The sequence below is a fragment of the Hyperolius riggenbachi genome, chromosome 5 (genome assembly GCF_040937935.1).
Source record: "Hyperolius riggenbachi isolate aHypRig1 chromosome 5, aHypRig1.pri, whole genome shotgun sequence".
In the NCBI taxonomy this organism is placed as follows: Eukaryota; Metazoa; Chordata; class Amphibia; order Anura; family Hyperoliidae; genus Hyperolius; species Hyperolius riggenbachi.
The window spans coordinates 201,435,785-201,463,279 of NC_090650.1; the positions used below are offsets into that span (position 1 = coordinate 201,435,785).

General features: G+C 40.6%; 1 protein-coding gene across 4 annotated transcripts in view; it reads right to left on the reverse strand.

Annotated features, from left to right (window-relative positions):
* The window catches only part of PDE1C (phosphodiesterase 1C), a 1,357,122-nt gene that overhangs the window by 433,627 nt on the left and 896,000 nt on the right, over positions 1-27,495 (reverse strand). For all 4 annotated transcript variants that reach the window (XM_068236575.1, XM_068236577.1, XM_068236578.1 and 1 more), the window contains 3 exons: positions 18,781-18,894; positions 16,554-16,736; positions 10,601-10,667 (listed from right to left, as the gene is read on the reverse strand). In XM_068236575.1, the coding sequence (XP_068092676.1) occupies positions 10,601-10,667; positions 16,554-16,736; positions 18,781-18,894 (364 nt within the window). The remainder of the gene's footprint in view (positions 1-10,600; positions 10,668-16,553; positions 16,737-18,780; positions 18,895-27,495) is intronic.

The following is a 27,495-nucleotide window of genomic DNA, read 5'->3' on the forward strand; positions in this document are numbered from 1 at the left end:
ACCAAAAGAAAGCTTTATTAGTGACAAGAAAAGGAGCCAAAATTCATTTAGGTGGTAGGTTGTATGAGCGAGCAATAAACCGTGAAAGCTGCAGTGGTCTGAATGGAAAAAAAGTGGCCGGTCCTTAAGGGGGGTAAAGCCCTAGGTCCTCAAGTGGTTAATGCTTGTTGAAAGGGCATAAACATGTTACTTCAATATATTTAGAAAAATAGGGTATACTGGGTGCAAATTGGTAGCCTACTGCTGTTGCTAAATACAGTAGGGTCTATTTTTTGTAGATTTTACATAATTAACATATTGGAAGATACAATGGCTTTGAAGGAACAAAAACAAACTTACACATGCTATTACATAAAGCTGGCAATAAAAAACCTATAATCACACTAGTCTTAGGAAATGGCTTCACATAATTAGCATTTCAATATTACTATATATACTGGAATTGTACTTTCCAATTTGAACGCACATTGATGGGATGCACCCAGGAATGAGGAGGCATGGGCCTTGCCCTCAAAAAAGAAACAGCAGACAAGAAGAACACAAACTCTTCCTCCATGGCTATACTCTTCTCTACAACCCACAAAGCATTGCAGGTACCACTCTCCTTATATATCCTGCCCACTACACTCATTACAATATTAATTATACTATTTTAGGTAAAGGGCTCTTTAAACCTGGCCAAAAATAAGCTTAAAAATGCAAATCACACCTCCAAAAACACTTACAAAACACCTGCCTAAAATCGCAGAGGCAAGCGCCGGGAGACGCTAAAAATAAATGTGCACAAAATCGCAAAATGCTTGCATTTGCAATATCGATTTTAGATAGATATTTTAGACCTCAATCCCTGTAATTTACAGAGCTGAAGGGATTGTTGTTTACTCAGCGTTAGCAGAGTTTAACTTTAATCCATTTTGTACACTTTAAAAACCATGCTGAGTTTCTCATTAAGAAATCCCAGCACTTTATGCACACTTAAGGCAGCCATACACTGGTCGATGTGCCATCAGATCGACCAGCTGACAGATCCCTATCTGATCGAATCTGATCAGATAGGGATCGTATGGCTGCCTTTACTGCAAACAGATTGTGAATCGATTTCAGCCTGAAACCGATAACAATCTGTTCAGCTGCTCCTGCCGCCTGTCCTCCCCCCGCGCATACATTACCTGACGCTGGCTCCCGGGCATCTTCTCCACGCTGCACCGCTCTGTTCTTGCTCCATCTCGGCGCTTCCTGTGTCACTCCGTGACCAGGAAGTTCAAATAGAGCGCCCTCTATTTGAACTTCCTGGGTCACTGCAGTGACCCAGGAAGCGCCGGGATGGAGCGGGTGCAGCGCTGAGAAGATGCGGAGAAGACGCCCGGGAGCCCGCATCAGGTAATGTATTTTTCATCGGATCGGCCGCCGCTAGCGACGCGCACTTTACCCGCGGGCGATCGAGGGTAATTTCCCGCACGGCGCGATGGACAGACCGATCCGATTTCGGGAGGAAATCGGATCGTCGGCGGCGTTTACCGTGAACGATTGGCAGCAGATTCGATCCCAGGATCGAATCTGCTGTCGAAACGGCCGGGAATCGGGCCAGTGTATGGCCACCTTTACATTCATTCTTTATTGCACAAGAGTAAATGTGATCATTTCCTGTTCAATTTACTTAGCTTGAGAAGCAAGTGAAATTAGTCTGAATCATCTGATCTTGGAGCATAAGACCATAAACTGAGGTTTTGATTTTCAGTCTGTTTTATTAATGCTCTTCCTGTTGGTTATACTTGATACATCTGAAATACTATATGCATCACTTCATATTTACAGTATATACTCGCACATAAGCCAAATTTTTGGGACAAAAAAAGTCCAAAAAGTGTGGGGGCGTGTTTATGTGTGTATGTGTGTGTGTGTGTGTGTGTGTGGGGGGGTTGTTGGCTTATATGCAAGTCATGTGTTGGTGTATAGTTACTCCTCCTCATTCCTGGCAGCGTCTCCCATGCAGTTCTGCTTGCTAGATGTCCAGGCTTCACTTTCTTCTCATCCTGGCTGGGGAATGACTTCCTGTTTCCCTTTTGCAGTTCCATACTCGGCCATGAGATGTCAGCAGTGAGTACAAATCTGTAAGGGAGACTAGAAGATGGCTGCCCAGAGACCAGAAGACACTGAAGCCTGGATCTCTAGAAAGTACAGAGCTGCAACAGAGACGGGAAGATAAGGAGAGGTAGCTATATGTACAGTACACTTCACAACACTCTGCACCACATACCCTCTGCTATACATACACTGCATAATCACATACATGCACTCTGCTATACATACACTGCATAATCACATACATGCACTCTAATTTACATGCATTGCATAATCATATAATGCACTCTGCTATACATGTGTTGCATAATCATATATATGCACTCTGCTATACATACACTGAATAATCATATATACATGCACTCTGATATACATGCACTGCATAATCATATACATGCACTCTGCAAGCATGCTTTACTCTGCACCACATACAGGGGGGAGTCACCCTGCCCCACATACAGGAAGTAGACTGTGCAAGACATGGGGGGAGGGGGCAGCTTTTCCATAGGTCACACATTATTAGGATGTTTCAGGGGCAAAAGCTGGGGGTCGGCCTATACACAGGACCGCTGATACACAAGCATATACGGTACTTGATTAGAAAAAAAATAATGTTTATTCTAAAAATATGTGTCATTTAAGCTGAAAGTTTTGATATACATTTAAAATCTGCCAACGGTTGCATTCTAGTTCCCTGCAGTCAATGCAATAAACAGAAAGAAAAATGTTCTGGCTTTCCTATAAGTGTGTGAGTGACAAATGACTTATAGAGCCTAGTGCTGGCACTATGATGGCTGTCATAAAAGTTTCATAAAGAATAATTGCACACTAAGATCTGAAGCTGACATTTCATCCAAGCATACAGAAAACTAGTATTTAACTTTAAATATGGCACTTTTATTTATTGTGACATTGGAACAAGCCTGTAGGTGTGAGCAGTAAACATTTTCCAGAAATGTCCTTATTTCTATTCTAAATATTCCAAGGTATAGCGTGTCCCAGAAAAAAACCAACAAAACCCCCAAAAAACAGAACAGTAAAATGACAGCACTATGGTTATTATGCAAAATTGGTAACCTTCTTTCAAATCTCAGTTGTAGAGATAAGAAACAGTGTGAAAAAGGGAACATCTAACCAACAATTTCATGAAATTAGGGCATCTTCTGGCAAAATTGTTTTTCCAAAACGTGAAATTCTTTGTGAAAAGTGGAGTTCTATGTGAGCCATTATGACCCCTTTACAAACCAAAAAAGCTGTCCCATTACCTGGCTGGTTGCTGAACTCTCAACACATTAATAAAATGCTGCTGCCAGATTAACCCCCTTAATGCCACTGCATAGTAAATTAATGGTATCACAGTACATACCTCCATGTTGCAGGAATGTTAATGGGCCCATACACTGGTCGGTTTCAGATATCGATCGATCGATTCTATAGAATCGATCGGAAATCTATTCCATCAAACCAATAGATCGATTTGTGGCCAATTTTGATCGATTTTGATCGATTTGATCTATCTGACAGGATGGAAAATCTAGGTCGATCTGCTGCTGGCAGCAAGATCGATGGCCCATTGAGTTGCAATAAATCTAATGGTCCAATAATGCATTTAGAGCAGGGGTCTCAAACTCAATTTATCCGGGGGCCGCAGGAGGCAATGTCAGGATGAGGCTGGGCCGCATAAGGGAATGCCCCCCCTGTCCCTTGCATTGATTTTTATTTCAAAATCAAATTCACACTGAAGCAAACTATTTTGCCTATTTCACCTTATAGTTCGCTTCAGTGCTCCCATTACAAGTAATCCGCCATGTCCCCGCCGCAAAACAAGGGCTGCAGAGCCACCTAATCGCCCAAGGGGCAATCCGCCGGCATTTCCTGCAAGGGACAGAGCTTTCAGCTTCTGCTCTGCCCCTCCTGACGTCAATCGCTGCGCATCGCCGCCTCTGCCCGCCCCTCTCACTCTTCGTTCACAGAGAGGGGCGGGGAGAGGTGGTGATCCATGCGGCGATTGACATCAGTAGGGGCAGAGCTGAAGCTGAAAGCTCTGCCCTTTCCAGGAAATGCCGGCAGATTGCCCCCCGGGCGATTTGGGGGCTCTGCAGCCCTCGTTTAGAGGCGGGGATGCGGCGGATTACTTTGGAGCACTGAAGCGAACTATAAGGAAGCTTTTGCAGGCGAGGGCCACAAAATATTGTATCGAGGGCCGCAAATGGCCCGTGGGCCGCGAGTTTGAAACCCCTGATTTAGAGTGATTTCCAATAGATTTAATTCTGAAATCTTTTGGAAATCTGTTCCTAGTGTGTGGCACACATTAAAGTGAACCTTAAGTCAACTGTAAAAAATGAGATTTACTCACCTGGGGCAGCATAGCAGCATAGGGGGCGATATACAGGCTGGGAACGCGAAGAATCACTCGCGTTCCCATGCCTGTCGGCCGGTGACGGCCAAACCGGAAGTGCTCACTGGCGGGTCCTGGGACATCGGAGAAGAGCTGCGAGGGCACCGATCGGCTGCTGGGGGCTGAGGGAAGCCCCAGGTGAGTAAATCTCATTTTTTACAGTTGACTTAAGGATCACTTTAAATAGATTCCTGTAATATTCGACTTGACAGGCATCTGACAGAAATCTATCTGATGGTCAAATCTGCTTCAAATCTACAGTATAAGTGTATGGCCACCTTTAGTTTACTGACCCCTCTCTCTATAGGTAACGGGCAGGCACTTATCTTTGCTGCTGCGGCCTCAGTTAATGTTTACCCCTATTACCCCTATCCTTGTGATCACGAGAAAGTTTGCCTTAAAAAACAGATTTTCCATGTTTATTAGCTGGCATGCTGTATACAACAATAAAGGTTTAAATTATGTAGAATGTATGGCGGCAATATATTATTTGGAAATAAAGGGTTTTTTTTCTGTCTTGTGTTTTTTTTGTATCTGGTCCCTAATTACAAGACCTTATTTGCTAACATAAATTGTTTTTACTGTGTTTGTCTGGTAATTTGTAATAAAAATTTTCTCTAAGTGTATTTTTACATTTACACCACTAAAAATACCCAATTTCTCCAATTCCATCCCCTACAGTTTTAAAATAAGCAGTCTCACTAATATTATAAATGTGAAAGTTTGGATGTTTGTTACTTAATCACGCAACAATGGCTGAACGGATTTGAATGAAATTTAGCACACACATAGTACATTACCTGGAATAAAGTATAGGATATGTTAGAATGTAATCAAAAAGTGAGCAGAGACAAATACAAATTTCACTGGGAAAATGTAAACTGCAGCCATTCTTACACTGTTATTGGTAGGGTTCTCAAATTTTGCACAGTTGGTCACTGGGTGACTGGGATTAATATTCAGAAAAGTGGGTGGAGCCTACAAAAGCCAATCAAAATTCACCTATTGATTTACAAGGGGAACATTTAATTGCTGCCATTCTTGCACTGTTAATGGCACAAGCCTCAAACCTGGTACAGATGGACATTGGGTGACTGGGTTGCACATTCAGAAAAGGGGGTGAAGTAACAAATAGTCAATCAGATTTATTTCATTTCAATGCAAATTATTGATGCCAAAGAATGCAAAGCTCACAAACTTGGTCATTGAGTAATTGAGTAATTGTGTGTTAGGGTTAAAAAAAGTGGTCGGAGCCAACACCAGCCAAATATATACCTGGGAAACGCTGGGCCATCAGCTAGTGCTACTATAAACAAAACCCACACATTTTATTTACCCGTTAGTCCCGGCTATCACAACATTTAAATTATGTTCCTAGTACAATGCACAGTGGCAATATATTATTTGGAAATAAATGTGTCTTTTTTCTGTCTTGTGTTTTATTGTATCTGGCCCCCAATTACAAGACCTTATTTGAAACACGTCCATCCCCCTGGGAGGTTCAGAAGCGATCGGCTGTCATAGGCTGATGCCCATGACAGCTGATCGCTGTCATTGGCTGGCGGGGGGAGGGAAGGAGGGAAACAAAAATAATTTTAAAGAAGTCTAAATTTATTTTAAAAACAAACAAATAAATATATATAATAAAATAAACAAACAACCCAGCAGTGATCACAGCCCACCAACAGAAAGCTCTATTGGTGGGCAGAAAAGGGGTAGGAATCACTTGTGTGCTGAGTTGTACAGCCCTGCAGTGAACCCTTAAAGCTTCAGTGGCCTAATTAGTAAAAAATAGCCTGGTCACTAGTGGTTGTAAGCCCACGGTCCTCAAGTGGTTAAACCCTCCCACTCCCTTCCTCAATAGTTACCAAAATAAAACACTTGTAAAAAAAATCAAAAAAACAAAACAATAAATAAATAGTTCTCAGCTTTTTTTAATGTGTATGACATGAGGGTAGTATTGTCATTTTTGTAAATAAGGGCTTGTAATTATTGATATAGAACACAAATTGTTCTATAGTTTTAAAACTATAATGGCTGAAAACTAAGAAATATTGAATCTGTTCAATTTTTTTCAACTTAATTCCTTTAAAATGCATATAAAATAAAATAATTCTTAGCAAAAAGTACCACCCAAAGAAAGCTAAATTTGTGTGTGTGTGGGGGGGAACATGTATAGATCATTTAACTGGGATAAGTAGCAATAATGTTATTGCCAAGTGAATGGGAGGAGCATGAAATGTGAAAATTTCTCTGGTTTTAAGTGAAAGACCTCTTAGTATTAGTGGTTACAGGAATACAAACATTTAAAGGGAAGGTTCAGGGAGGGTGGGGAAAAAATAAAAATCAATTTCCACTTACCTGGGGCTTCCTCCAGCCCGTGGCAGGCAGGAGGTACCCTCGCCGCCGCTCCGCAGGCTCCTGGTGGTCTCCGGTGGCCGACCCGACCTGGCCAGGCCGGCTGCCAGGTCGGGCTCTTCTGCGCTCCAAGTCCTTGTACTTCTGCGTCCCACGCCGGCGCTCTGACGTCATCGGACGTCCGCCGGGCTGTACTGCGCATGCGCAGTAGTTCTGCGCATGCGCAGTAGAGCCCGGAGGACGTCCGATGACGTCAGAGCGCCGGCGTGGGACGCAGAAGTACAAGGACTTGGAGCGCAGAAGAGCCCGACCTGGCAGCCGGCCTGGCCAGGTCGGGTCGGCCACCGGAGACCACCGGGAGCCTGCGGAGTGGCGGCGAGGGCACCTCCTGCCTGCCACGGGCTGGAGGAAGCCCCAGGTAAGTGGAAATTGATTTTTATTTTTTCCCCACCCTCCCTGAACCTTCCCTTTAAGGGCAAATTTAAGGTTATCTATATTCATAATTGTCTAATATACTACAAACTTAATTTAACAACTTAATAGGGCACAACTACACTATACTGCAAGATGCTTCCAGTTTTAAAGACTCTCGTTGCAAATAACCTTCTTCCTCTATTGATCATTGGATTTTACATCAGTGATGCAACTAGTCATGTTTAGTATTGCACTTCAGGCCAGCCATCACAGGGAATCTTTACTACATGACAAGGTAAGCAGATGGAGGTCTTCCCCTCATCACAGTCATTTGTTTCATACATGTGATTTGCAACCAGCACTCCCACTGCAGGACTGAAATTTATAGTCGCACCAGAAGCTGCAGTGTAAAGTACTGGATGGGATTGGGCCATGTGGCACATCAGCATTGTATTTACAAACAAACAATGCCAATGAGAACAATACAGTACCTACAACTGCATTACCAAGCACAAACCACATTACATTTGCATTTTAAAATTGTACACTGAGAAATTACATAAGGTTGGAAGCATGGAGGTACCTACCATTATATAATCAGAAGAAAGCACGAATAGCTTCAAGTGGACACCATTTTATCCTAAAGGTGTTACATCACTTACTGAGCACAATTTTGAGCAAGTCTTAGCAGTTCTCCCAAATGCAAAAAAAAAAAAAAAAAAAAAGCCTATTCCTGCTTCAAACAAACAAACAAATCAACAACAAAACCTCCACCTTAGCAAACTCCTCTTCAATATAACGCCCCCAAACATCAATAATTTCCTAACATAAAAAGAGTGTCTCTTCCATGTCCTCGCAGTCCACCTAACACCTAACTTCTTCAAATAACAAGTTATTAAATTAAGAGTATTCAAATTGGAGAAAAGTCTACAAATTACTATTTACTGACCTAATGAAAACGCCCAAGATCATAGATCGCCTGAGGCCTGCACCAAAACAACATATTGCAGAAATGACATTGCCTACTACTAAAGCACATTAAGACCTTGGGAAAGCTATAGCTGTAGTGTACTTGGACTTTGCAAAGGCTTTTGACACTATTCTTCATAACAGCCTGGTACAGAAGCTGAGGATACATGGACTAGGAGAAAATGGCCTCAATTCACTAAGCTTAACTCCTGTCTTTAATAACTCTTCTGAGCTGTTTTACAGTTATCACCATGGTGATATAATTGTGATAACTGTAAAACAGCTCAGAAGAGTTATTAAAGACAGGAGTTAAGTTTAGTGAATTGAGGCCAATGTGTGCTTATGAACATAGAACTAATTAAGGGACAGGTGGCAAAGAGAGGTGGTAAATGGGTCATATTCAAAATGAGGAACTGTTAGCAGTGGGGTCCCGCAAGGGTCAGTACTAGGTTCAGACCTTTTAAATCTATGTATTAATGATCTAGAAAATTAAATTCAGAGTAATGTTATTATCTTTGCAGATGATACAAAAGTATACAGAATTATAAACACTAAGCAGGATAGTGACATTTTATAATAGGATCTCAACAGCATGGCTATATAAGCTGACAGATGGCAGATGAAGTTTAATGTAGATAAATGTAAAGTTAAAGCTGGGAGCATCAGACTTAGAGAAGGACTTGGTAATACTGTTTGATAACAAGTTAAACCCCTGTATTTAATGCCAAGCAGCAGCTGCTAAAGCAAATATAATTCTTGGATGCATTAAATAAGATCACAAGTGTACTACTCCCTCTGTATAAATAACTTGTAATGCCGAATCTGGAGTATGGAATATAGTTTTGGGCATCACACTATAGGAAGGACATTAAGATACTGGAACAGGTACAAAGACAAGCAACCAAATTTATCAGGGGAATAGAAGGTCTCACTTACCAAGAAAGGTTGGACAAACTGGGTTTATTTAGCTTGGTAAAAGATGGCTAAGGGATGGCCTGATTAACATGTATAAATACATCAGGGTACTACAAAAGGATGGCAGATGAGCTTTTTGTCCCTAAGCTTGTACAAAGGACAAGGGGACATGATCTGCGTATGGAGGAAAAAAAGGTTTTGTCATCTATTTAGGAAGGGGTTCTTTACAATAGGAGTTATTACAATGTGGAATATTTTACCACAGGAAGTAGTTATAACAAATTCTATATCTGCAGTTAAAAGAGGTTTGGATGTTTTCCCTGTACTGAAAGACATAAATTGCTATAATTAATAATTAATTCCCAGCAAAGTTGATCCAGGGATTTTATCTGACTGCCACCTCCTGGAGTCGAGAATTAATTTTTCCACTTAAAGGTTAATTGGCCGAAGCCTTGTAAGGGTTTTTTTCTTTTCCTTGCCCTACATCAACTGGAATATGATGCCACTAAAAAGATATCTAATGCTTAATTACTGTATTTATTTATTTAATTTTATTTTATATTGGTTGCACTTGATGTACAAATGTCTTTTTTTCAACCAAACTATGTAACTACTGTATCATTTCAGCACCCACGGCTTTAGTAAATGGGGAGATCTGGCACTGGCACCAATGTAATTTAGGTGTGCCTGTTTCATTTGTGCAATGTAAATGAAGTAAATACCTATGCCCAGACACTGATCCACCACTAAAATGCCATGGTCTGTTTCAGATAGGGTACCCACAGACCTTTATCTTGTAGGTTTCCTTGACAGGAGCTCCTGTTAAGGAAACCTTCACTGCTGGCCACAGTGAGGAAGGTGAAAGCACTGGAGTTCTATCCGGGGGCGATTGGACAACTGTACACTTGTGAGCTATGCCTGAATTTTACTTCCATCCTGTAAGTGTTTTTATTATCCTTGCGCGATTTCTATTAAAAGGTTTAATGCACCAGAGAGCGCACCACAATTTGCTTTCTTCTACACGTTTATGCTTGCTTCTCACAAGCCTACTGGAGCAGCTGTACTGGTGACATTAGCATATTAACCCCTGGAGCCTCTTTACTTAAGTGAGCAGAGCAGCTACTTGAAATGCCCTTTTTCCTTATCTTCGTGCTATACCAGTTTGTTGTATGTAAACAACCTAGTTTTCAATAGTATTTCAAATGCATATAAAGAAAGTTGTTTTTGGGCACCTGCTATCCTATAGAGTCTATGCTGAGCAGAATGTTTGCGCAAAGATCAGTTGACTGTGTAATGGGCTTTATGCCTCATTTTACTGTATCATGTATTCCATCTAAAATGTGTTTGGTTTAACTACATGATTTCTACTGAACACAGTATGACAGTATCTTATCCATCTCTACTCCATCTCCATCATCATCACCATCATTCAACTTAAAATAGATCTTTGCTTTATACTATTACCTTTAAAACCGCAATGACAGCAGGAGGGTAGCTGAGTCCAACCATGTTTGATGTCCTTCTGTACATTCTATAAAAATAAAAAGTTGTTTATTATTTACCCAGTTGTCCTGATGATCATCTGCCTCTAAACCTCATGTGTGATTCAGACATTACTGATGCCAGAAAGATCAAAAGGACTGTTGGGCAACAAGGTATTGTGTAAAAGTTAACATATATGGAACCCTCCATATCCCTCCCACTTCAGATTCTCTTTAAAAGTTACAACCCTAAGTTTAAAGGTTTAGCTTTCTTACTTGCATCTGCCGATGGACTTTGTTTTCTTTTGCTTCCCTGCAAAGTAATGATGTCCTATAAAACTGTAATTTGCTGTCAGGAATGCATGTTTCAGCTACACGCAAATGTTATAACCTCCTATTAGTTATCAGGAAGAATTGCAAAGTATGCCAACTTCATCTAACTGCACAGATCCAGTGGTTTGTAGCAGTGGACTATCAACTCTAACGGTAAAGGAAAAAAAAAGGGTGGGAGAATTATAGGCTTGGTACTTTGGTACTTTATCTACAGATGATAATGTCATCATGCTATATATGTCACTTCAGGGAAACTTTCATAACTATGAGAACACTAGTATATTTTCAGTCTGTAAAACAAATGTATAAACAAAGAAATATACATTTGATATAAATATACCAAGGTGCAGCGAAGAACTAGAGTCACAGTAGATTTTTTAAAATCAAATTAGAGGCTTAAATAATTTTTCCAACTGTTTACAGCAGATCAGGTGAAGTTGATTTTGCAAGACCCAACTGCATTTGCTTTCATTAGAAATGGGGGTTGATGTATCAAAATAAAGCGGACGGGACTATTTTCTAATGCAATCAATCTTGTACATTTTTTTAAGATGAAAACTTAAAAATAATGAACTTTATTTAGTGTATCTAAATTTATGCAGTGTAAAGGGACCATAAATGGTGAGAGTAATATGGAGGATGCCATCTTTATTACTTTTTCATCATGCCAGTTGCCTGGCAATATTTTGGCTTTAATAATGACTAAGTGTACAGCAGAATAACCATCCTCATCGGTTCCCATTCATGTTAGATCATCCTACTCCTTTCTTGAGAATGGGGATGGATACAAAATGAATAAGGATTGGTGGGGATGGGTGGAGAAACTGTCCCTGCACACCTCTCTAGTGTGAGCCACACACATGCAAAACGCATGCAGTCAGTGGAGTCATAGTGAGCATATGGTCTGCATACTCATTCTGTGTCAGAAAGTGTTAGTAAATGAAGATCAGAATAGTCATAGACAATAATGAAAAAAATAAAAAGGGTAGCTTCCATTTCGCTCTCACTACAGATTCACTTTACAAATAGCATTGTTGTCCTAGCAACATTTGGAATTTATCTGAAGCAGAGGATGTAGATTAATAGAAATTAGCTATTTGGAATGCACTTCCTTTGCATTAAATATGAGACATCTGAGCAATGTGTTGATGCTGCCAGGTACAGTCCCAAATGATGTCTATGCATTAAAAAGGCTTGACCAAAGGCAATGTCACACAGACAGAGAGACAGAGATGAGCTGATGTTACCTGGCTGTGCGCGTATGCCTGACTGCGCTTGTGTGTCTCTTAACTCAAGCAATCATAAAACATAATACAATTATATCATGTTTCTTAATTAATTTAAATGCCAGCTGCCTGATGCAACAATTATTTGTACATGCCGCCAGCCAGTTTTTTCATCTAAAATATATTAGTCAGCAACTACTAGCAAACAAATCTTCATACTATGACACATTGGTTTTAACTACAGATGCCCATATTTTCTTTTTTCAATTTATTTAAAGCGGAATATAACCCTGCATTTCAACTTTGCTCTAAAACATTATTTACAGCATATTATATGCAAAAAGCATTTTTTTTTACTAGACCAGCATTGGAAGGGTTAAACACAGAGGTTTAAAGTTCCGTGGAGAGATATGCAGAAGTTCAGATTGTTACATTCTATTTAGTTAAATGTATCTATTGAGAAATGTTACACACTCTTTGGCTGTCCTCCAGCTCCTTCTCAGTCAGAGAGAGTGAGTCCCATTCAACACTTAGATACATTTATGTAAACAAAATGTATCTATTTCAGCTTCGGATGCGTCTTAAGAAATCTTCAGGAACTTTAAAGCTCTGTGTAACCCTTCCAATGCTGGTCTAGTAAAAAAAAAATGCTGGTTGCATATAATATACTGTAAATAATGTTTTAGAGCAAAGTTGAAATGCAGGGTTATATTCCGCTTTAAGTAATTATATAGTGCCAAAATATTACACAGAGCTGTACAGAGTATATTGTCTTGTCACTAACTATATTCAATTAACTATTTCTCCAGAGTTTTCCAATAAGATGCATTTTAAATTACCAGCAAGCAAGAAAATACTCTAAATAATTTTGATAATAAAGTGCTAAAAAGTTTTGTTTTTCAAGAAGATGAAAAACTATCGACTAGAAACAAAAGTTAACTGAATAAGGGCCAGTGTGTGAAAACTAGTGGCTGTGATCTCCTCCTTAAAAATGTATATGAATTAATGGTGACAGCATGAATTGTAATGCATGGTCAGTTTGAAACTGGATGTACCATAATATTAATGAGGTGAGTGCAAACATCAACTGGTTATTCTCTTACCATTTCATTTACAACATACTGATAAGTAGTAACTTTCATTCTGACCATAACAAAAAAGAATTATGGTAAAGTTAATGCTCTAAACTGAGCACTTACTGCAAATAACCAGTTATTACATCCAGTATTACATGTATAAAAGGGACCTTTGACATAACAGGATCTTACTGTGATTTACTTCATACAAATGGCATTTAATAATGGATTGGAGAAACATGACGGAAAAAGAGAAAAAATTGAACCTGCACAGATACAAAATAACAGGACACTGTAAAGATCACACAGTGGCTTGCAGAAGTATTCGGCCCCCTTAAAGTTTTCCACAATTTGTCACATTACTGCCACAAATATGAATCTATTTTATTGGAATTCCACGTGAAAGACCAATACAAAGTGGTGTACACGTGAGAAGTGGAACGAAAATCATACATGATTCCAAACATTTTTTACACATCAATAACTGCAAAGTGGGGTGTGCGTAATTATTCAGCCCCTTGAGTCAATACTTTGTAGAACCACCTTTTGCTGCAATTACAGCTGCCAGTCTTTTAGGGTAGGTCTCTACCAGCTTTGCACATCTAGAGACTGAAATCCTTGCCCATTCTTCTTTGCAAAACAGCTCCAGCTCCGTCAGATTAGATGGGCAGCATTTGTGAACAGCAGTTTTCGGATCTTGCCACAGATTCTGGATTGGATTTAGATCTGGACCTTGACTGGGCCATTCTAACACATGGTTCTGTTTTGTTTTAAACCATTCCATTGTTGCCCTGGCTTTATGTTTAGGGTCGTTGTCCTGCTGGAAGGTAAACCTCCGCCCCTGTCTCAAGTCTTTTGCAGACTCCAAGAGGTTTTCTTCGAAGATTGCCCTGTATTTGGCTCTATCCATCTTCCCATCAACTCTGACCAGCTTCCCTGTCCCTGCTGAAGAGAATCACCCCCAGAGCATGATGCTGCCACCACCATATTTGACAGTGGGGATGGTGGGTTCAGAGTGATGTGCAGTGTTAGTTTTCCGCCACACATAGCATTTTTCATTTTGGCCAAAAAGTTCCATTTCAGTCTCATCTGAGCAGAGCACCTTCTTCCACATGTTTGCCGTGTCTCCCACATGGACAGATTCCCCCACCTTAGCTGTAGATCTCAGAAGCTCGTCCAGAGTCACCATGGGCCTCTTGACTGCATTTCTGATCAGCGCTCTCCTTGTTCGGCCTGTGAGTTTAGGTGGACAACCTTGTCTTGATAGGTTTACAGTTGTGCCATACGCCTTCCACTTCTGAATGATCGCTTGAACAATGCTCCGTAGGATGTTCAAGGCTTTGGAAATCTTTTTGTAGCCTAAGCCTGCTTTCAATGTCTCAATAACTTTATCCCTGACCTGTCTGGTGTGTTCTTTGAACTTCATGGTGTTGTTGCTCCCAAGATTCTCTTAGACAACCTCTCAGGTGGTCGCAGAGCAGCTGTATTTGTAGTGACATTAGATTACACACATGTGCACTCTATTTAGTCATTAGCAATCATCAGGCAATGTCTATGGGCAACTGACTGCACTCAGACCAAAGGGGGCTGAATAATTACGCACACCCCACTTTGCAGTTATTGATTTGTAAAAAATGTTTGGAATCATGTATGATTTTTGCTTCACTTCTCACATGTACACCACTTTGTATTGGTCTTTCATGCGGAATTCCAAGAAAATTGATTCATGTTTGTGGTAGTATTGTGACAAAATGTGGAAAACTTCAAGGGGGCCGAATACTTTTGCAAGCCACTGTACCAGTCCTGTGCAACATCATTTCTCCCAAGTAGAGGAAAGGAAGACTTTCAACTTACAGTTTATTCAGTGTCACTTATCATTTTATTCACTTTAAGAGAGAATAGATTTTTTATTTGACAGAATTCTTTTAAAAGCTGCACAAGCCCTGGGTATTTAAAAAAATTATAATAAGCCTGCAATGCCTGCCATTCCCTTCCAGTGGCCTTTATAGGAAGAACTATTTTCCCTGCTAGATGCATAATAATTAAGACTACAGCACTACTTCCTAGTTCCAGTGGTTCTATCTCTTCATAGAGCAACAATGGTTGGGTCATTTTAATTAATGAATGGGAGCTAGAACTGACAGAAGTACATAGGGGCTGGTTCTGGCACATGGTGAAGGAGGAGGCGGCTACTAATACAGTAGTATATGCAGTGCTTAAGTATAAACAATGCTTGTTTTCCTTTGTGTTAATTTGTGTGTATTTTCAACTGTCAATTAATCTTTTAAGCTGGTTCAAAATATGTTGCTGTCTGGTGCCCATCAGAGAGATTTTTCTTCATTTTCTGGCTCTGAGATCTCCATGAAGCTTTGTCCTTTACTATAGGAAAACAGTAATCTTTAGCACAAAATATGAAGGACAGAAATAAATACTGGTTAGGAATTCTAACTCTTCCCCTCTCTACAGCCATGTTTGATTATTGCTCTCTGTGTCACTCTTTGAGAGATGTCCCCACCTAATGCCTGTTCAAACCTGCAGTTCAAAATGGCCTCTGAAAAATTATGAAATAGTCACTATGGTGAAATTGATAGATTTTGAGACAGATTTCCTCAAACATTTTGATAAAAGGTATTTTATCACTGTGCTCATTTCACACAGCTGGGTTAGTGCTGACTATTTTCTCTTTGTAGGCATTCATGTAGGCCTGATCTGTTGCATGCTTGTTCAGGGTTTATGGCTAAAATGATTAGAGCCAGAGGATCATCAGGACTGCTAGACATCTGGCATTGTTTAAAAGGAAATAAATATGGATGCCTCCCTATCCCTCTCACCTTAGGTTCCCTTAACAGTGGTAGGTAGAACTAACATCCTGATAGGTGAAGAGTTACTTCACTTGAAATAATGGAGTTTCTGATCATCATTTGAGAAAGTAGAGGCACAAAGGGAGGCAATGTGACATGTATCGTGATTTTTTAAATACAGATCATAACTAAATCTGATGTTTCAAATGGTGAATAGTTGCTGCATTCAAATGAATGAAGCTTTTAATTGCCACTTTACTGTAAGTACAATACTGTAATTAGATACTTCTCATTGTCTGATCTCGAGGGAATAAAACCTTTTTCCATTTTAATAAACATGGCGTTATAAAAAGAGGAGATCAGGTTTTCGAAAGAGGAGGTTATTTTTTCTGGCTTGTTTTTTTATAAGTAAATTACAAAGTGTTTAAAAAATACTGGAGATAAATGAAACATTGTATAAAGGAAAATCTGCTTCACTTATTCTGTAAACATTCCTTTACCTTTCCACAAATATCCCAGCCTGCACAGCATGCACAATACTTCTGAACCGTGGCTTCTCTTCCGTTCTCTTAAGCATCATCCCCATTTGTCTGGTAAAAGTGGAGGCCAGCCAGTCTCGAACTTCTGAAGGAACAGAGTCGGACTGGATATCGCTGAGTTCATCTTCTGTGTCCAGTAAACGTCTGCAGGAGACAAGAGACAGCACACTACTGGTTAGAACAAAGTATAAATTCATGTAATTAGATAGGGCAAAGTGCTGACTAAAAACATACAGATAAGTTAATTGTCATCCCTCTAAATTAGCCCTAGACTGCGATGGCCATATGACTATGGTGGGGAAGGGATTACACCGAGAGACCTTCTGAGGGACAGCTAGTGAGGAAAAAATATACTCTATAAAAGTGCTACTGTTGGCACTATATAAATACTAAATAATAATAATAATAATAATAATAATGATTATAACACTAGGAAAGAGGCAAACATACAGAGTTTATATTTTAGCAAATGTAACAAAGAAAAATCTAATCACTGTCATTTGGAGGTAAACGTACTTTAACCACTTCAGGACTCAGCCTTTACCCCCCCTTAAGGACCAGCGCTGATTTCTAAGATCTGTGCTGGGTGGGCTCTACAGCCCCCAGCACAGATCAAATAACAGGCAGAGCGACCAGATCGCCCCCCTTTTTTCCCCACTAGGGGGATAATGTGCTGGGGGGGTCTGATTGCTCCTGCATGTGTGTGGGTGGCGGGGGGGGGGGGGGGTGGCACCTCAAAGCCTCCTCCACCTCAGGATTCCCTCCTCTCCCTCTCCTCCCTCCCTTCCCCGGAGATTGGAGGCTGCACAGGAACGGATCTGTCCTGTGCAGCCTCTAACAGGCTCCTGCCTGTCATGTGACAGCGATCCCCGGCCGCTGATTGGCCGGGAATCGCTGATCTAGTACAACGCTGCTACTGTTAGCAGCGTTGTAAAAATGTAAACAAAGCGGATTATTTCCGCTTGTGTTTACATTTAGCCTGCGAGCCACGATCGGCAGCCCGCAGGCTATTCACGGAGCCCCCCACCGTGAATTGACAGGAAGCGCGGCTGTTTCCTGATTAATTAGCCTGCAGCCGGCGACGCAGATGTGTGTCGCTGGTCCTGCAGCTACCACTTTGCCGACGCGCGTTATAAGCGGGCGGTCGGCAAGTGGTTAAACTACATTTCTGATTGTCAAGCAAAATGACATAAACACAATATTAAGGGTCTGTACTGTCAACCTATCAGAGTAGAAGCAAACACGGATTACTTGTGTCCAGTGGCAACCTCTAACGTGTATGCTTATAAAAAGAACAGCAGTAATTTTGACTCCTGGAAGAAGTCACTAGTAGAATATTGGTAGCATTATTGATAATCTACTATTAGGCACTAGCTAATCCTAATACTTGCCTAGGTAAGTGTTAGGATTAGCCAGTGGCCAATAGTGAATATCAATAATGAACATCAGACATACTGGCCCATATGCAATTTACTTTTTTCCTGAGTGTTCTTTTAGATGATATTTTCACACATTGTCAATAAAATGTTTTAGGTTTTTAGGTTTTTAAGGTATTAGCAAGCAAATAATGCGCAAAATAATTTTGATAGTACTTTTTACCTACTTTTTGTTACTTTTTCCAATTGCAAAGTTCGGAAAAGTTATTTTAAAAGTAAGTTAAAAACGTATGTCTTAGGAGACAACTCAGAAAAAAAATGTAATTGAGTAAGGACCATTATTTAATTAAACTTTCTCTTGATTTTTCTCCCAAGAGATATTTTTTATCTTATTTAATACAAAACTTTTCAGCACTTACCAAATGAAAAAGTACTACGTATTTAGGTAAAAAGTAATATCAAACTTATTTTGAGCAATTTCTTGTTTAGTGGAAGCTTTAAAGATTTGAAAATATTTCCTTGAAGGAAACTCAGGAAAAAAGTTAATTGGATATGTGCTCCTGAGCTAGGTTATGGGAAATTACTATGCTCATCTTCGGATACTATGCAGGTAAAAAGGATGTAGACATCCCACCTAATAGTAGTAAAATCCAGTCTTTGGTGGTTGGGATCACTTGAGTTCTCCAATATCCTCTACCATTCCCCAACATAAGTAAATCAACCTCATAGTTGATGAGGTTGATTTACTTATGTCGTATATCTATAATGTCTCTATAGAATTCAAAGCAAATGAAAGTGTGTGGTTTTCTCACCTTGTCTCATCTATATAAACTGACTCAAGCACAGTGGCTGCGTATTCCAGATTCTTCTTCAGATCCACTACTGAAGCTTCTCCTCTCTCCAGTTGTTTCACCAGACATCGTAACCTGCACAACACACAGAAATAAAACAGGTCAGGACTGCTACACATGTAGGAAAGCTTTGCAGGATTTCATTATTAAACTTACATCCCTGCCATAGACTGTCCTTTCATACATACAATTAAATTCATACTGGGATATTCATAATAATTAGAAATAAATTACTGCATAATTAAATGGTTGTCTTTTATGCTTAATTAAAAGCAAATGATGTTAGAAGTGAACATTATGCTAATTTATTCCCCACTGTAAAATGCAAGCAACAACACTAGTGTATCTATTTAATATTTTATTTCAGTTATTACATTTTTTTCTGCAAATAGTAAAAGAAATGTACTCTGCGGGATTTATTAAATAACACTTTGCAAAAATGTACTGCTGTGCAATAAGTGGTCCTAGGCAACCAATCAAAACCCTCTGCTGATTTAGTGCAGCCAGCCTAATACAAGCTGGAGTTGATTCTAGGACATCAATACTCTTTACACACATGTTGCACATCAAATCAGACATGAATGGAAATAAATAATGAGGGCTGAAGTATTATTGAGGCTGTATTGTTGATTATTTTCAAAGCTAAATGTTGTGCTGATATTCTGCATTTCAACTATAAATCATTGACCCAGAATGAATGTTCATTGCAGGTGGTTTAACACTATGGACTGTATTCTTGTTACAGAGAGATGTCTCAAGATCAGAGAAGAGTTAGAGTTTTCAAATTTCACAAATTCTAGCTTCACTCACTAAGAACAGAGTCCCGACAAAGCATCTTTGAATCAGCCGCCGGGGCTCCCCATTGGTTCACAGGCTGGACCAATGAAAATGGCTCAGCCTGTGAACCAATGGGGAGTCCCGGCGGCTGATTCAAAGATGCTTTGCCGGGACTCTGTTCTTAGTGAGTGTAATTACAGTAACTCGTACACTGTAATTACACAGCGGGGACTTGCGGCGAGATGCGGCGGCCGGCGGGTGTAAAGCGGTGGTAAGGAATTTAAGCAATTTGTAGCTTTGCAACTTTGTGGGGGGTTTTGGAGATGAGTGGCGGCCGGCGGGGAGCTCTGGGGGTCTCCTTATTGAAGATAAGCGGAAGATGGCGGCGGATGTTCGGCGGGTTGTGCGCATGTGTGGGGAGTGAGACCGTGGTGCTGATGGACAGCACCACAGGGTAAACCTCGCTCCCCATCGCCCGGTAATAGGGAGCATCGCTCAGTCTTTCGCCTGAGTAATGCTCCCTAATGATCGGCCATCGCACGAGTGAAACTGGCAATACGATTTGCCGGTAATCTTCGTGCGATGGCAAGGTGATAAGTAGCTCGCATCTGCAAGCTACTTATCACCTGGAATAGCATCAGGCCCTTACATTCTTATCACTTTTCATCTCTCACTTCTGTATGTTTTTGCATGTAATGTCTATTTTTATTACAGCATTTACTAGGGCTAATGTTTTCTCACTAACTTGTGTACATTTAGTGTAGACTATTTTTGCCCCAATTGTTTTGTTGGCACGCACACAAAGCTGGATAATATTTCTCATCCCTAATATAATCTGAATTTATTTGTGCTATTGCATGATACTATATAACGTAAATAATAATCACAAATGATTTGTGATTATTTAAAATATTTCAAATCCACCATTTTTGGACATGAGCCTCATACCTATCCAGCTACTACTAAATTGTCATGCTGAGGATTGTTCAATACTTTAATATTGTTTGTTTCATGTTTTACAGCCACATGTTCTAACATTTCTTAAAGAGGAACTGCAGTGAAAATAACGTAAAGAAAAACAAAGTGCTTCATTTTTACAATAATTATTTATAAATTATTTAGTCAGTGTTTGCCCGGTGTAAAGTCATTCCTTTTCCTGATTTACATTCTGAAATGTATCACATGGTGACTTCTTTACTGCTGGAAGGTGATGTTTGTGGAAGGAGATGCTGCTATTTTGGAAGCTGGAAACAGCTGTTATTTCCCACAATGCAACAAGGCTCCCACAGTGTGATGTCAGTACCTAGGTGAGGGAGAGTTTCCCCGCAATTATCAGCCATACAGAGCCCCTGATGATCCGTTTGAGAAAAGGTAAAGATTTCTCATGGAAAAGGTGATATCAGCTACTGATTGGGATGAAGTTCAATCCTTGATTACAGTTCCTCTTTAACCAGTTCGCATTCAGTCATTTTTCGCTTCATGCATCCGAACAATGTTCACCTCCCATTCATTCGCCTATAACTTTATTACTACTTATCACAATGAACTGATCTATATCTTGTTTTTTCCGCCACCAATTAGGCTTTCTTTGGGGGGTACATTTTACTAAGAGCCACTTTACTGTAAATGCATTTTAAAAGGAAGAATAAGAAAAAAACGGAAACAAATCATTATTTCTCACTTTTCAGCAATTATAGTTTTAAAATAATACATGCCTCCATAATTAAAACCCACGTATTGTATATGCCCATTTGTCCCGGTTATTACACCATTTACATTATGTCCCTATCACAATGTATGGCGACAATATTTTATTTGGAAATAAAAGTGCATTTTTTCCGTTTTGCATTCATCACTAGTTACAAGCTTATAATAATAATACAAAAGAAATATTTAATCTTTACATAGATATTTAAAAAGTTTAGACCCTTAGGTAAATATTTGTGTTTTTTTTTTTTTTTTATTGTAATGTTTTTTTGTTTTTTTTAATTAAACATTTTATGTGGGTATTTTTGGGAGGGTGGGATTGAAATTGTATTTTTTTTTGTAAATATATGTGTATTTTTCATTTTTATTTAACATTTAGATGTAGTTTACTTTTTGGCCACAAGATGGCAGCCATGAGTTGTTTACAGTGACGTCACTCTAAGCGTACCACGTACGCTTAGAGCGACATAGGAAGCAGAAAAAGCGTAGCTTCCGAGAGAAGCTGTCGCTTTTTCTGCGGGGGAGAGGAATCAGTGATCGGGCACCGTTGCCCGATTCACTGATTCACTGGCTAACAAACCGCCGGCCGGGAGCGCGCGTGCACGCGCGCGATCGGCCGCGTGGACGCGCAGGAGCGCACATGGCTTCCTGGACGTGAGTTTCACGTCCAGGAATGTCAAATAGTTAAGTAGCATTGTTGACATTTCACTAAAGGAACATAAATAGGATGCTAGGATTGACTAAATAAAATTTTTTTGTTTGTTTGTTTTCTAGATCAGTCAATTTATAAATTCTGCAGAGATTGAAGGTCCATAAGTATTCAACAATGTCCATAAGCATGCACAATGCACGTAAGTATGACAATGGGAGCTCATGTACTATCAGTGTCTGTTAGAACATGTTTCCAATTTGCATATGCCATACACACAAATGTGTGTATATGTTTTATGGTTGATGTTGCTTTAAAGCATATTAAAACACTTGTTGATGGAGTTACATATTCTCTGTTCTTTGATGCATTCAAATTCTGTATATAAAGAATATTTTAATGAAATATATATGCACAAGAGTTTACAAAGTTCTTGCCACTAGGAAATGTGTGCTATCAAGTTTCCAAGAACAAACCAGTCATTAGATAGCCAGTGAAGCCTTTTGTACCTGTTTGTAAAAATCAGTTATCACAGTTTTGCATATTTACAAAAGGTAAGCATTTCAGTCAAGGCGCTTCTAACATGTCCTGCTAGAACACGTGTCGAACTCCAGGCCTGGAGGGCCAGATCCATGCCAGTGTTTAGGATGGACTGAGAAAGAAAGGAATGTGTTCTACCTGATGGACCACACCTTTCCTGATTCAGACCCGTCAATTCATTTGAGCTGTATCAAAAATGTGTGAGGATCTCGGCCCTCGCAGGACCAGTTTGACATACCTGTGCTAGAACATCAATCCCTTACTCAGAGTAGCTATAAATACTAGGTACATCATGTGTTGTGCTTATAGGCTATACAAGGCTCTCAACTAACCCTGTCCCCTGTTACTTCCACATAAAAAATATTTCCCAAATTCCTCCCTTCCTCACAAAAGAGACTACTAAAAAGCGTTTGCATGCCATAATAATTTACCTTCACTACTGCAACATCATACGCTATGGCCAAACAGACTGGCACCTCTCCAATCCCTACTGAACTCTGCTGTCCATGTCATCCACCTTTCCTCCCACTCCTCTGATGCTGCACTACTCTGCCAATCCCTCCACTGGTTGCCAATTACCCAAAGTATTGAGTTCAAACTCCTAATCCTCTTATACAAAGCTCTCATAAGGTGGCCCATCCATGTATATACCCTCCCACACAGAACATTCACTGTGTAACCTTTTTGTGCTCTAGCATGGTCACCTCCTCCAATTTTTGCTTCCCAATAGGGATACCTCTCCTTTAGAACTCTTTCCCACAGCTTGTATGTCAAGCTTTGAGTTTGGAAAACTTCAACTGCACCCTTTAATTGTCTATTTAAAAATTATATAATCTAGTAATTGCACCTTTGGGTGTAATGAGTTATAGCTGCTGTAACAACTGCTATGGAGTCCAGCAAGTAGGAGGAGTTAGTTTGTCCCTACCCAGTGTGCTGACCTCTAGCCACCAGATCATTTTATATTAAAGTAACAGAGAATCTCAAGGACGTGGTTTGAGCCATCAGCAAACTGGGAATTCAATATGTACTAGGAGATGCAGAACATGCAGGGATGCTGTGCTGGACACACAATCCGACTATATGCCTCCAGGTCCATGTTCTGCAGGAGGGTGACTGTAGGTAACCATGTTTACTTGTTAATTACAGTGGGTTGCAAAAGTATTTAGCCCCCTTGAAGTTTTCCACATTTTGTCATATTACTGCCCCAAACATGAATCAATTTTATTGGAATTCCACATAAAAGACCAACACAAAGTGGTGTACACATGAGAAGTGGAACGAAAATCATACATGTTCACAAACACTGCCCATCTAATCTGATTGAGCTTCAGCTGTTTTGCAAAGAAGAATGGGCAAGGATTTCAGTCTCTGGATGTGCAAAGCTGGTAGAGACATACCCTAAAAGACTGGCAGCTGTAATTGCAGCAAAAGGTGGTTCTACAAAGTATTGACTCAGGGGGCCAAATAATTACGCACACCCCACTTTGCAGTTATTTATTTGTAAAAAAAATGTTTGGAATGATGTATGATTTTCGATCCACTTCTCACATGTACACCACTTTGTTATAGGTCTTTCACGTGGAATTCCAATAAAATTGATGCATGTTTGTGGCAGTAATGTGACAAAATGTGGAAAACTTCAAGGGGGCCGAATACTTTTGCAACCCACTGTATTTTCATGCAGAAAGGTTAAAGTAAAGACCACACAGAAGGAAACAGTGATTGGCACCCAAATGCTACTGGATAATACTACACTCTGGATGTTGAGTTCTGTATGCTGTGCTACCACAAACAGGATTCACAATAGGAATATTGAAGAGATAACTAGAAAGCAGGGCAACAGTGTATGCTAAAACAATAAGGTTTAACCTCCTTAGCGGTATGCCCAACACTGTGGCCCCAGGAGTCCGCAATGCTTAATTAATATGATCTATTGGCTGCAAAACCTTTAGCTAGCACTAGGCTAGCTAGTATAAGTGAACCCCCCAATCGCCCCTGATCCACCGATCCAGCCAGTTAATACATTACTCAGCCTGGCTCGGTCGGCGCAGCCTCCCCGGACAGCTCTGGTCTCTCTATGGGGAGGATTGGTCATGACGTCCAGCAGGATAGCCAGGCAAAAGGTATTACATAATTAATAATTATGGCAGCCTCCGTATCACCCTAGCTTCAGTTGTCCTTTAAGCTTCATACACACATACGAGGCATATTGGCTGGAAGGATCTGGACCAGATCCCTCAGGCAACAAAGCAGGAATGAGGCTGTACAGACTCATCACTATCCTGGAGGCTAGCAACACGTACCGTTGCTATGCAAGGGAGCAGAGGGCGGTCAGAGTGGACCTGCAGTGACGCGATGTGGCTAGCAGGGTAAGTGGGGACAACAATGCTCTCAGCAGGTGATCAGCCAAAAAGTTACACCAGGCTAATTGCTGGCCAAGGCATTGGGAGGCATCAGGGGCCACTTTATATACATGATATTCTCAGCAGAACCGGTTGTTAACGGCCACCTTTGCCAACTTTCATCTAGTGTGTGTACAAGGTTTTAGTTTCAGGATGGTTTCACACTGCAAACTGGTAGTAGCGTTGTGGTGCGGCACGTCCGCCGCATCACATTGCACCACCAAAAACAGGCCTTCAGTAAACATTGCGTTAGTACACGGTGTTCCCTGTCTGGCCACCAGCCAAGCAGGAAGTGATGCGTGCTTGCAGTCATTTACTGCTTCAGGTATGCAGAAGGATATTGTAAAAGTACACTCCTGTGCATGTGCACCGTGACGTCGACATGCCAACGTTGTTAAAGGACCCTGTGTCATCATAGACTAACATGACTTCAGGGCCAACGTAGATCGCCGCAGGTCACCGCGGGTCCTGCACGGTAACGTAGTTCTGCGCTGGCATTAAAATAGGCACTTCCGCCGCAGTGTACTGCAACATGGGATGTATGAACTTCCCACATTGAATTTATTTATTTATTTGTTTCATTAGGCTGAGGTAGCAGTGTGGTAATTTGCTGCACCTCACCATGCATGCCAGTGTGAAAGGGCCCTCAACAATTTGAGTTCTATGCCAGTATTTTAAAAGACCTAAAAATTGTTCCAATGGAGCCCCATGATTTTTAGTTGGGGTAACACAAGTATGCTGGGAGATAATGATATTGGAGAAGTATGTCTCAAATGGTCACAAAACAAGATTTCTATAAAAAAAAAAAAAGACAAATTGTATTACTAATCAATCATAACAGAAAAAGCATAAATGAATTAAAAGTATGTAAAGAAACCTATCACAGTCTCAATCCCCTCCCCCAACTCACTCACACCGGCTACCAAACTTATGCCACCAAGAGATGAACTAACGTTCAAATGGTGATGTTGGCCAACTATAGCAAGAGAAGAGTGTTAATGTCCTTGTAAGCAATTGTACATTCTGCAATCATGCATGATATAACACAGTGTAGCAAAGCACAGCAGCATAGGACCAACCAGTGTCCACGGCTATGACAGAGAGTTCATGCAGCAGCTAAGTGGTGAGAACAAGAAAGGCAACTTGTTTAGTCAGCAGCAAAATAAGAACAAACAAAGCAGCTTGATAAGTGCAGTCACCGGCTTCAGCACAATGCTGGCATAGCGTATGACTTTAGCAGAGCAGGATTAGCAAGATTGCTGGATTTCTGACCACTGTATATTGAGGTCAAAGTTGGCTGGCATGCCATGCTTCATTAGCTTGTTAGTCCACTCCTAAGCCCATCAATGCTCAGTGGTTTGCCAGCAAATCTTGCAAGTGTGGTCAGTCCTCCGCACCCCCCCTCCAACCCATTTAGGGCAGCAGGGCGAGCAGATGGACAGAGAGGGCGTGTACACAAGGTTAACACGCCAACCAAATCTTATCTGACAAGTCCAGGCCAGAAGGAGAGGAGAGACTATGCTGGGAGGACTCCTGCAGCCGCAGAGCCCTACATAAAGCATGTGTCACGCCGACTGCTCCATGCTCCTACATGTTTCACCGGACTTCTGGCTTCTTCAGGGGGCATGGTCACGTGCACACTACAACACACAGTTACATAGTTACATAGTTATTTTGGTTGAAAAAAGACATACGTCCATCGAGTTCAACTAGTACAAAGTACAACTCCAGCCCGTCCCCCACATACCCCTGTTGATCCAGAGGAAGGCGAAAAACCCCCCACAAGGCATGGTCCAATTAGCCCCAAGGGAAAAATTCCTTCCTGACTCCAGATGGCAATCAGATAAAATCCCTGGATCAACATCATTAGGCATAACCTAGTAATTGTAGCCATGGATGTCTTTCAACGCAAGGAAAGCATCTAAGCCCCCTTTAAATGCAGGTATAGAGTTTGCCATAACGACTTCCTGTGGCAATCCATTCCACATCTTAATCACTCTTACTGTAAAGAACCCTTTCCTAAATAAATGGCTAAAACGTTTTTCCTCCATGCGCAGATCATGTCCTCTAGTCCTGTGAGAAGGCCTAGGGACAAAAAGCTCATCCGCCAAGCTATTATATTGCCCTCTGATGTATTTATACATGTTAATTAGATCTCCTCTAAGGCGTCTTTTCTCTAGACTAAATAAACCCAGTTTATCTAACCTTTCTTGGTAAGCGAGACCTTCCATCCCACGTATCAATTTTGTAGCTCGTCTCTGCACCTGCTCTAAAACTGCAATATCTTTTTTGTAATGTGGTGCCCAGAACTGAATTCCATATTCCAGATGTGGCCTTACTAGAGAGTTAAACAGGGGCAATATTATGCTAGCATCTCGAGTTTTTATTTCCCTTTTAATGCATCCCAAAATTTTGTTCGCTTTAGCTGCAGCGGCTTGGCATTGAGCACGATTATTTAACTTGTTGTCGATGAGTACTCCTAAGTCCTTCTCCAAGTTTGATGTCCCCAACTGTATCCCATTTATTTTGTATGGTGCTAGACCATTGGTACGACCAAAATGCATGACTTTACATTTGTCAACATTGAACTTCATCTGCCAT